The following is a 12,754-nucleotide window of genomic DNA, read 5'->3' on the forward strand; positions in this document are numbered from 1 at the left end:
CAATATTTCGCGGGATTTAAAATTGGGTATCTTTTTATTCACTCGTTTTTTAAAAAAGTATAACACACCTCTTTTATTTTAACATTTTTTATCTCTAAAATCTAATTTATGAATACTATAATTATCAAGAAAATAAATATCATTTTAATTGAAAAGAAAAAAAGAAAATAATAATTAACCCTTTCTCTCCATTGAAACACCAAATTAATAAATTAAAATTTCCTTTATTATCTCTACATTAAATAAAATTATCCCTTTTGTTAAAATTGGGATAAAAATATGCCTAAAGATATTTTGAAGTGAAAATCATTTGGAAAGGAATTATGAAACACTTTGCAAACACAGAATACCGTAGCAGTTCTATCAATGATCAAAATTGCTGAACTCTCTAATTTCATTGATCTATAAATTAAAAATCAACTGCTATGGCTTTCCGGATTGCCGATCTCGATTAGTAAGACGTAAGTTTTGTTATATTTGTTAAAAAGGACGAACAGTTAGTGTCGATGATTGGGGGCTTGTTTTACAAGGTCTGTCTGCTCGAGACAGAGGGGATCAAGAAGAAATGGTCGCGAAAAACTCTGAAAATCGATTATGAATACAACACCGGTTCCATTTTTTGCGATACTTTGCTTCACCGGACGATCAAGGACCAAGAAAGACGCATCCGCTATTCGATGTTCCTCTATAGTCCCTTGTAAATTCCATTAACTCCTTCGCAGATCGTCGTTCTTCGTCCTCGAACAGATTCGCTGCAACCAATGAGGCTTCTCTCGCGAAATTCGTACAGAAAAACGTTCTCCAGGAGCTTTTGTTCAACGATTTTTATAAAGACTATCACGAAACCTTTGGATCATTGAAAAGAACCCGGTTCCTTGTACGAATTTCGCTTCACGAGAACACACGAGCATCTTCATCTTCGTTTTCTCATTTTCTTCCCTTTATTTAGTTTTTAATTCTTTTGTACCGTTGTCGTGCTCGCGTTAGAAAGAAAACGAAAAACGCACGGTTCCTCTCTTTTTATTCAGTCTGCGATCGTTTCTTGTTTCAGGACGAGCAACGTTCCATGATCTCTCTTTTTTTTCTTTTTCTATTTTTATAATATTCAAAACGTTTAGTGGAACGATGATCGTCTCGGTTCGTTGTATCACGTTCATGCGTACACGCCGACGATTTATTAATTAATAGCACGAGTTTCGTCACTGTTCCTCTCGTTTTATGATCTATCTATCGTGGAGAATGGTTCCTGATTTTTCGCATCGTTCCAGGGATCAGAAAATTACTGGATTTTGCGTTCGAACGACAAGTTCTTGCGGGCGATGTCGTTAGGGGATGAAATTGGTTGTGTGGATGTAGACTGCGACACGGTGAACACGAAAGACTTTGATTATTTAAATTTTCAGGTCTTTCAGTCTCGTGGAACACTTCGAGAGCATGTTTCGTAAATTTTTTTGTTACCTTTTGCGAAGTTATTTTTATTTATTCTTTGATTAAGAACAACGTGCACTGGAGGTACTTACTTTGGATTATGAAAGGATTCAGATTTAAGGATCGTGAATTGTATAGAATTTTTCTGTGACGGTTTCTCTGTTTATTAATGGTTTTTCATTTTCTTAAGATTATGGAGTACTTCTGGCTTTTAACCAATGTGTTTTATTAAGGAAAAATTATTACATACACCGTGGAGATTCGCGTTAGACGGATTGGAGCGAAATTCAGGTGGATTTCCCCTTCATTTATTAAAATATTCCGCCACTCAGCGGCCAGCGAATGTTTCTCATGTCAAGGAAAAATTGTAAAATTTCTTCTCTCCAAGCATCGTCGAAGTATTCCTCGCTGTTTAAGCATGTCCAAACGGGCATCGAATTCCCGTGATCTTTGTCTGAGAATTCACCGGTCGCAGTTTACGCTGTCACCTCCTCTTCTCTTCTACGTAATTTGTAGCAACACCTGATTTTGTTTCATTCTTCGTACTCTTAAATAATATTGCTGTAAAACATCGTAAACTTTACTTTTCAAATTTCAAAATTTGCATTATCCTTACCCGCTTTTCCATAAAATCTTTCTTGCATTCTGTTCGTTGTACATTTCTATCTTTAATTTGCATCTATATTAGAAATACAAAAACAAAAAAGAAAATTCATTAAAAACTGTCTATATAATTTCTTAAAATTACTGGAAATATTTCACACCGATGCTGTTCGTGATTCAAACGAAAGTAAAAAATACCGCCCCTTGCAAATTTACGAGATTTTACAGCAACATTAAAACCGAATCAGTCAATTTCTCTATGCCATCGAATCATTCCATTCACTTTCCCCCTCTCTCTGTCTGTCAGGTTTTCTCGATCGGCAGGGGATTAGGAAATACGGTATTCTTCGACATTCTTTCTCCATTTTTATTCTTGGGGCTCGGGCGAGGGACGATTAGAGTAAACGCGAAAAAATGTGATCTTCCGTTCGAAACTTTACAGATGTAATTCAGCGTATTTTACTTACTCTATATAAACTATTAAACAGAGTGTGTGTGTGCGCGTGTGTGTGTGTGTATGTAGATGTCTGTATGCACGAGACCACGTGTATGCATCTGAGTATGTCTGTTTTAAAATCGTTCACGAATAACGTTGCAAATCGGATCTTGATCGGTTCATCGTATCGCACTTTCGCTTCTTTCACTTCCTTCTCACGCTCTCTTTCTCTCTTATCAAACATTTAATTCATATATAATATATCTATATTATATATCTATATATATACTTTACAAACAGGAAACGATTAGACGCTAGGGCTTCACGATTGGCCCGAAAATCGCCGGGTATTCCTTTTAAAGCTGAGAATGGACCGGACAGAGGGCGTCGTTTTAATTCTTCGATTCAACTCTTTGAGAAGCTTTTCTTCTTTAATTATTACAGAAGCTCCTTTGGTTATTTGCCCCCGCGAGAGCTTCCGCGAGGCGGTTCGTACATAAAGCGGAAGCTGACGTGAAACTCAATCTTCGAAAAGGGATACCCGGCCTAGACGCGCGCACGCTATTGCGTATGATCGCGTCCGTTTTCTTCTCCCTTTTCTCTTTTTTTCCCCCTTTTCTCTTTTTCCCTCTTTTTTTTTTGTTCTTTTCTTTTCTTTTAAATGGCTTAAGGATGCACTTCTTTGTAAAATACAGTAATATCCCGCGCGCGTTTCTACTACCGTATAAGTATATCCGTTTAGAGATTTGTTCTTCATATTTTTTTTTCTTCATCTTCTTCATCTTTTTTTTTTCTTTGTCCTCCGTAAATTTATACAATAAAATATCACAGTTCTGTTCGTACCACGCAATATAATCAATATATTGTTTTCCTTACGTTGCCTATGTGAGTCTCTCCATCTTTTCGACATTCTTTCGCTCTTTTGCACTTTCGTTTCTATCATACATCTTCATTTATACGGTCGTTTATTTTATTACCCAGTCGTACACGCAGACACGCACGTGTTCGTTACGCTTGTAACCCTTTCTCTCTTCGCGAAATTGACGATTATACAACGAGTATGGTTTCGTAGAAACGCTTTTAAGAAGATACTCAGTCGCTTTAACCCTGAAGAATTCGATAAATATCGAGCAGATCCGTGGGCAATGGATTACGGATAAAGTTATTACATTTATTGTTCGTTCGGTAATCGCTACATAACGTGGTAATCAAAAGGAATCGATCGGATAATCCGCAGATAATAAAGAGAAGTAGAGTCTCCTATTGTCGCCTCGCAACTATTGTCTACTCCATTTTCCACCCCCCGCCAATCGATCAAGAAACGTTTCGCAATTTTCTCGATCCACTACGTCGCTAACGATTCAATTAAAGGTAAAACAAAGTGTAACCAGTCTTTCCAATTCTCATCTCTCAGTCAAGAAAATCATTATCACAATCGAGAAGATCAATACAGTGGCCCGAGAAAGTGTTCAAACACTTGTAGAAATGTTTTATGAATATTGTGTTATATGTGTCTCATGTGTTTATGTCTAGGGAACATTTTAGAATTTCATTAGTACCGTAATAAGATACGACTATTATAACTATACTGGTGATAAAGTGTGAAACAAATTTGAAAATATACATGGAAACCGTACGTGTATAATATGTGCAAATATATGTTTCGCAGAGAGCGTAAAATAAAATTTAAATAATCAAAATAGTGGTTGTATTTATTGTTGTAAAGAAATCTCTTTTGCTTCCAAATAGTGAAAACGTATCGTAACAGAGAATAAAATTAATCAATTATGAAACTTAAATAGTCTTATTATATACATAACATACGTAACATGCGTAATTCTATGCATAGAAGTTTTCTACGGTAAATATTCAAACACTTTCTTCAACCATTGTGTACTTTCGCCTAACCTTCTTACACCCAAGATTCTCAACAATAGCTTTTTACAAAAGAATGTTCTGAAATATTCGATGAAACTATCACGTTTTATTCTATTAAGAAAATTTGAAATTTTAAATGTGTATGTACATAGTATTAAAACAGCGAAAACAGCGAAGACTGAATGAATTTACGTTTCAGGGTTAAAGGGACCCGGTGTGGAACCATAAAGAGATTTCGATTAAGAACATGCCTGTGGCCTTCTGAAAAAGTCTATCCGTTAATTTAATCTTCATAATGCTACAGGAAAAAAGAAAATCAGCAAAGTTTGTAATTTTTTATTGTCAAATAAAATTTTTTTATTGAATGAGCGGTAATTTGTTTATTCTTCGAAAGACCGCAAGCATTCCAATCATTTTTGTTCTCCATCTATTCTTTTGGCAGACCAATTCACGTATTGTACATGACTCGACAATTTATCATTTTTTTTGCGTCAGTTATTCATTGCCAGAAAATGAACAAATTTTATTGAAAGGAACTGATTGTACGTGAGGATCGAAAGGATCGATGGTTCCGCAAGCGATTGATACATTCAATGTAAATTCTTAATCATTCCTTAGAAGAAAAATATTCTACGATTCTAAAGACTCTTTATCTACATTCTATTAAAATTTAACCTTTCAACAGTATCGTATTTTTCAAATGGTACAACGACAAAGAATTTAACAATTTTCGCTTCTACAACTACGAACGAAAACAAACGAGCGAACGCTTATAGCTTATTCGTCTTACTCGTGAAGCATCTATTAACAGTCCTAGTACTTCGAGAAATATTAATTTCAACGTTAATCGCGATACCCTAAGTTTATGAAAAATGAATTCTCCGATGTATTGTGAAATTGCCTTTTTTCGTGGCCGATTTTTATCGTTATCCGCAAAGATCGACGCGTGATTCGCGTAAAAACCCACAAGACGCGAGAAAGGAATTCCATTTTTCGTCGACTCGAAATCAACGAGCTTGAGGAACTTGCGCTCGCGAACGATCGATCCTCCGCGTCCCTTGGTAATCTTCGTTAGTTTCCGAAAGCATAATGGACGGCATCTCACTGCAGATTTTATCGTCAAAAAAAAAAAAGAAAGAAAAAGAAAAAGAAAGAAAAAAAAAGAAAAAAGGAAAAGGAAAGAAAAAGATAACGGAAGAACAGAATAGAAGGCAAACTAGTAGTAAGTACAACGATGAGAAGACAACTAAAAAGAGAAGAACAAGTGGAAAAATCTATCGTGGAAGACAAAGGAGGGAAAAGATTTTTTGAGATTAGGTTCTTCTATGACGAGAAATTATCTAGAATCAACTCTGTGACTTCAATCTGTAAATCAAATTCGCGTTGTTAAAAATATAATAGAATAAAACGGAAGAACCTCTGTTTCCTAAGAGAAATATGAGAAAAGAAACGTACTTAGGGATAAGGAGTTCCTTCACGCGATTTATGTTCATGAAGAAGAGAAAGGAGAGGGTTCTTCGAATTGATGGGGGCTGGTGGTAGTCTCAGGGGAGGAAGATGATGACGTGACAGAAGAACACTAGCAGTCTGTCACTTCCTCCGCCAAGTCAGACGTTTGTCTTTTAATGTGACAGTTTATTAAACGAAATCATAATTATAATAATAATAATATTAATAATAATAATATTAATAAAATAATAATAAAATAATCATCAAATGGAAACTAAAGGGTAGACACAAAAAAAAGATCACAATTAAAGCGCGGGGGGACCTGACGAAGACGACGACGCTCGTTATAACCACCCACAACCCCCGAATTAAAAAAAAAACAAATTCCTCCACTCTCGCCCCGTCCCCACCCTTACCCTCGTGTTCAATTTCGTTATCAACGAACAAAAAAGAAAAAAAAAGACGATCGCTCTCGTGTTTTTTTTTCCTTTCAGTATTTCTTGCCCGAATACAACCGCCCCTTTTGTTCTACGATTTTTCTCGCGCGCTTTCTTCGACGTTCTCCTGTTCTCTTTGCTTCACATTCATTTAACGATCTACTATGTTTGAATCGTTTATTCCTTGTCGACGATCATAAGTCGATCTTGAAATAAACAAGAAAGAACAAACGTCGAACGAAACGAGAGACCGCGATCGGGCTCCGCTTTCCACGCGGAATTATTAATTAACACTTTCTCGTTTACTCTTTCTCATTCATTCCAGTCTTTCGTTCATCCTCTCTCTCCTCCTCTCTCTCTCTTTCAAATTCACTCTCTCTCTCGTTCAAACTCACTCTCTCTTTCTCCCTCTCTTTCTTCCAACCTCTCTCACTTCTTAGTTAACAAACTAATAGTTTTAAACAACTTGAGCACAGGTGAAGCGCCGACGTGTCGCGTCTCGTGTGTCTCACTTCTTTTTTATTTATTTTTTTTTTCTGTCCATAAGGAAGATGGACCTTAGAATAGAATATCGTTCATTCGTAGAAAAGGAAGTAATGGACGTGAAAACGACAAAAAAGTAAAAAGAGTTAGAGTTCAGTTAGAAAATGATAAAAATAAAAGAGAAATCTTTTTATAGCCCTGCACCTCGCGGATCGATCAAAACCGATTAAGAAGAGAGCCACGAAACGAGACATCGGCGGCGCCGTAACAAGAAATTATCTACAGTACACGTGTGTTCTTCTCTCTTTTCATTCGGCATACGTCGAATTTTCGTACGTCTCGAATTTTTCTAAATAACCGGGCTCGATAAGCCACGACGATCGATGATCTTCATTTTATAGACTATCGAAATGAAAGGAAAAGAAATAACGGCGTGATAAGTAGAGAAAGAACCGATCGCCAAGGTTGATCGTACCGCGGTTTCGTAGAACGGAAACGCGCTCTTAAGAGAAAGAAAAATTATCGTAAATAACTTTGGGCAACGATTGCTTGCTTTTTCTTTTAACTTCGAACATTCTCCCATTCATTCTCTTTATTTCACTCATACGGTTTTCACTTCTTTAATTATATTCGTGTTAGACAAGGTACTTAGAATATCTTCAGTAGAGTCTATATCCTCTTGCTCTCTTTTTTTCCCTTACGCACCTACCGAATATCGATCAATTAATTAATTAATAATAATAATATATAATATTTATTTATTCATTTATTTATATTTATATATTTATATATTTATATATATAATAACTATGTACATGGAGGTTCTCCGTACCGTTCTCTTTTTCTCTGTGCGCCTGTATAGTTGCTCGCGTTCCAACCCTATCTTACCCCTTCTTACATGCTCGCCTACTCTTTCTCTCTCCCTCTCTCTCTCCCCTTCCTCTCTGCTCCTCGTCCCCTTTTTAATTCCCTATTATCTCCGTTACTTTCGCATTTATAATTTCGTGGCACTGTCGTCGACCTACCCTAAATCTCTCTTGCACCCTCACTCACTCCCGTGCTCTCCGTTTTCTCGCTGAAAAAAAGCTATTCACACGATTTGTGCCCTCATGTAATGTATGTGTACGCGTGTAACTCCTATTTAAATGGTGCGTGTGATGCTTCGACTCCCACTTTTTTTTGTCTTTTCCTTCTCCTCTACCACCCACTTGCCCAACTATTTTCCTTTTCCTCCACTATCCATTCACTTATCTCTTTTCCTTCTCCTTTAAAATCCACTCGCCCAACTCTTTTCCTTTTTCTTCACCATCCACTTGCCCAACTCTTTTCCTCTTCCTTCATCACCCACTTGCCTATCTCTTTTCCTTCTCTTCTGCCACCTACTCGTCCAACTCTTTTCCTTTTCCTTCACTATCCATTCACCTATCTCTTTTTCTTCTCCTCTATCACCCACTCGCCTAACTACATACACAGACACATGCACACACATACACAGAAGAGTCTCTGGCATGCTCAGACACACACAAACACACACATTCGCTTCGTTAATTATCCCGTTGCGAACGAAACGTCCACTCGACCTAGAAAGGTGTGCCCATCCCCCCGCACCGGTTCCAGGGGGCGAGCCACCCCTTGGAAAATAGCTCTACTCCACGACACGATTTCTCCTGGCTTTGCTATTCCCTCTTACGTACGATGCTCCTGGGAGGCAGGAACACGAAAAGAACGGAACTAACCGCGGTCCCATCGATTCTCGCCGGTTATACTCATTTTCATCTCTTCCTCTAATCGTGGACGAGACTTTCAAGCGATTTTTGAGTATCAACCCCAATTGGTATTATTAGATCGTAGGTAAGTTTCGATTAAACATTTAATTAAATATTTAATTTCAAAGTATTTTTTTTTAATTTCAATTCGTAGTTTTTGTATTGTTTTATGTTATAGATAGTTAACTATCATAGCTATCTATGAACCAAAACTGTCTGTTAAAAATTAATCTTCGAATACTATCGTTGCATCATAAATGACTATGATTCACGTTGGATTACTAAAATTTAGGATTTTTAATTTCATTTTGCATTCTACGTTCTACGTTACATTCTCAATATTAGATAATCCAATTCGAAATTGCCATGAACCTCAATGATACCAATTAAGAGATCTTTGCAATAGAAAATATAATGAAAATTGAATGAAACGGATTGCACGTGTTGATCTACGAAATAATTGCTTTTAAACTACGTTTCTGCTACTTCACAAGATTTCTTCGTCGAATGTACAGGACGAGTTTCAAAAAGCGATTGGTTTCGTGATTGCTGCAATTTTTAGAACTATTTTCTAAATTCCTGGGAAATTATCGTTTTGAATTCGTCCTCTGGAACGATAAGATAATCTTCGAGGTGATTCTTTGTACATCTGTACGATAGTCTCGTCGTACAGTGCTACGCGATCATACATTAATGCATTCTATAGCGAATTTATATGCGAAATAAAAAAAAGGAAGCAGTCACATCGAAGAATATTTAATATTCATGCTACGTATATAAAATACGTGTAACAAAACCACAACATTGTTTGCAAATTAAATACCAAAAAATCTACCACAAATCACTGATCCAACGAAATTACGAAAATCCGAGTTAAACAAGCCCAAGATTTCTAAATTTCGCTAAACAACTCCACTGTACAACTTTCATAATAACAAAACCTTATTCAAACTACAAAATTCGGTCAGTTTAAAACCTCTCTCCAACATCAGTAACACTATAAATCGATGGGACCAACGGATGATTAAGTATCAATAGAAAGAAAAGAAGACTTAGGAGGACTGTTAAACTTGAAGTAGAACGTTAACCTAAGGAGATCTCCGGGGTGGATTGCAGAGGGAGGATGAAAGTATTCGCTTGGAACTGAAGAAGGACGTCTCTCGAAAGTAGTTTTGCTAGGAAATGTGGTAAATTCGAGTGGAGAGTTCAGGATAGTCGGATGGCTATTCGCCATGGGTAATCGGAGGGAACATCGAGAAACATGCTCGTCGATTATCGTTCCAAGTTATTTTCTAGCTAACTACGAACGTGAAAGTTAATCAGCGTCGTGGTTAAACGCTTGGTTATATTGGGAGGACTTCGATCGCAAATCGATTTTGCCGATTCTCGGCGAATCGATAGGAAGTTACCCGATCGATACCACATCGAACAGGGTACTTTCTAATATTTGTGCTTCATGCATGAATGGCCGGTAGCATTGAAACGATTAAAAGTCGCCAAATCGATTTGCACTCGACTCGTGAAATGTTTTTCGACAAGATTAATGTTCCTCGATGGAAATAACGGTAGGGTATTTCTCTTTTGATCGAGTCGTCGATCTTTCGCTGTTTAGATACGTTTGCGATCGTTTTCATTAACAGTTCCAGGTTGTTATTTGATGAAATAAATTCGTTTAAGATTGTACAAGAAAATGAAGAATTTTTTCCTTTAAGTTATCTGATCTTCCAAATATAGAAAATTCTATACATTATTCGTTATTTTCAATTATTCAGATTTACGTAAATGGGTCTGTTTTCCATAGTTCTCATTAACTAACGAAAGAGATCGTTTAAAGAGTAAACAAAACGCAGTATTTCTTTTTTAAATAGGTTTCTCATCTTCGAGATATATATTCATGTATATTTATGCTTATACGTGTAAGCGATTCCTGTTAAACCAAAATGTATAAAAATATACAATTGTTGTTTTACAAACTGACTATTATCGCACAGCGAATAACTACACCCAGCACCATCCTAAATAAAGACAGGAACCCTACACAAAATCACTCTTGATCAGGCTGCATGCACACACCGCAAACAGTTTTCAGAATGTCCCATAGAAATTAAATGCTAAAAGAAGTATAAGGGCGAAACGTAGGAGCAGCGAATGTTCGATAGGCGTTTCCCTTCCGAACAAACTCATAACGCAATGTAAAATATCATACAAACATCCTGGACCCTGTAAAGATCGCGGGAAAAATAGGACATAAGGATGAGGTACAGGTATAGACGAAGAAGAAGAAAAGAAATCGAGGAGAAGTAGCAAATAGTTTTTGTTCCTAATCTCCGCGACCAGCCGGAGTTACTGTTTCTCCTTGAGTCCACCGAGGAGAGCGTGGCTCTCCATTGTCGCGCTTAGGTTGCTGAGATTGCTCAGGTTTCCTAGGTTTCCCAAGTTCCCGAGATTTCCAAGGTTGGGTTGGTGCGCGTAGTTCCTAATTTGATGGAGGCTGATCAACTGGTTCGGGAAGGAGGTCGCGTTCTGGTTGCTGGTCGTGCCCGACGTGACCCCAGACGAGGATGACGCCGGCGAGGATTTCTGCGTTGTGTTGAAGGCCTCGTAGAGGTACGGCCTGGAGGCTGGATGATGGCTGCCAGGGTAGTGCAAATGGTTCAGTGGATTCAGCGGATGTTGCATGGAGGAGATGGAATTTATCGAGATCGACGAGATCGGCGTAAATGCCGAGCTACTGTTTGGGTGATGATTGGCGCCTGGTTGAGGGGTCTGTTGCCTCGAATCGTTCTCGATGGACTCGCCACGGTGTCCGTGGCCAGGTAATAGCATCTCCGGGTTCTGATTTTGATGGTAGTCGGTGTGGTGATGAGGCAGCCGGTCGTGTAGATCGCTGATCACCGAATCTGGGCTGACTTTTGGCCAATAGTGGTCTTGATGATGAGCCGCCATTGCGTGGATCGACGGCCTGAGCCCCGTACCGATTATCGGTGGTCTCTTGTCCGTCCTCTCCGCATGTTTCTGCATGTGCTTCGCCAGATAGGTCTCCTGGGTGTAACTCTTGCCGCAGTACTGGCAGATGTGCGTTTTAAGGTGCTTCGACTCCTTGTGCTTCGGTATGTGCTCGAGCAGGCTGGGCTCATCGGAGAAGCACTTGTAGCAGGAGTTACACTTGTACGGTTTGTCGGTCTGGTGGCAGCGGGAGTGGCTCTGTAGGTTGCTCAGCTGGCTGAACGCCTTCGTGCAGCCTGGATGCCGGCACTTGTACGGTTTGTCACCGGTGTGCGTGCGGATGTGCTGCTGTAGGTGGCTCAGTTGGGTGAACTTCCGCTGGCAAATCTCGCAGCGGTACGGCTTGATGCCCAGGTGGATCCTGGTGTGCTGGGACAGGTACGAGGAGTTCGCGAACGCCTTCGAGCACTGGGTACATTTGTACGGCTTCGCCTCGCGCATGTGGATCTGCGTGTGGAGTTGCAGGTCCGCCTTGCTACCGAAGATCTGCAAGTCACAAATAAATACCAGTTTAGGTTAACTTATTATCCTAAATTTTAAGAAGGTTTGGAAAATATACGGTGGTTGTAAAGAGTATTTGCACATATTCTTATTTTCTACTTATAAGCGTTTTATTTAGCATTTAAATGATACGAAGTTTTATATAGTTGGACTTAATTAATTAGTATATAAATACTGTAATAAATACGACAGTATATAAATATCTTTTTCTGCTACTCTAAATATAAAAGTAAAAATAGATATTGGAAGATTGAACACATTTACAGTAGGACGCCTAAGTATTCATCGATCTATTCGAGTTTTTCAACCAGTTATAATATCATATACAATTACGTATTTCTACAAATGTTCCTCTTAAAGGCTAAATGTGAATGTGAAAGAGAAACTATAATATACAAAGCTTCATTTGGTGGAAAAACCTAATAGGCCTAATTAAAATTCATTTATCCCATGAATCGTCGACAGAACCGGAAGCTCCATTCAACATCAAAGAGTTAAAGTCTACCGCTGGAGCTACAGAAATCTTGAACATATTTACGTAGTGGACATAAAATTCTATTTTATAGGAATGTAAACGGGAAAATGTAACATACAAAGTTGCATTTAATTGAAAATCCTAATGGAACCAATTAAAAGCCACCTAATCTAATCAGTCAACGATAGAACTGGAAACACTTTGAGCACTAGCTCAAAGTCTACCGCTGGAACTTCGGAACTGCATTGAAAAAAGTTATATCCTCAGAAACGTGTAACGGCGGTAGCCTTTT

The 12,754-nt window shown here is 38.2% G+C and overlaps 1 protein-coding gene across 5 annotated transcripts in view; it reads right to left on the minus strand.

Annotated features, from left to right (window-relative positions):
* Positions 1-1,487: 1,487 nt before the first annotated feature.
* The window catches only part of LOC100746679 (zinc finger protein rotund-like), a 173,534-nt gene continuing 162,267 nt past the window's right edge, over positions 1,488-12,754 (minus strand). For all 5 annotated transcript variants that reach the window (XM_012386927.3, XM_033320958.1, XM_033320955.1 and 2 more), the window contains one exon: positions 1,488-11,972. In XM_012386927.3, coding sequence (XP_012242350.1) covers positions 10,824-11,972 — 1,149 coding nt within the window. In that variant the 3' untranslated portion in view covers positions 1,488-10,823. The remainder of the gene's footprint in view (positions 11,973-12,754) is intronic.

The sequence above is a fragment of the Bombus impatiens genome, unplaced genomic scaffold (assembly GCF_000188095.3).
Source record: "Bombus impatiens unplaced genomic scaffold, BIMP_2.2 scf_0027, whole genome shotgun sequence".
In the NCBI taxonomy this organism is placed as follows: domain Eukaryota; kingdom Metazoa; phylum Arthropoda; class Insecta; order Hymenoptera; family Apidae; genus Bombus; species Bombus impatiens.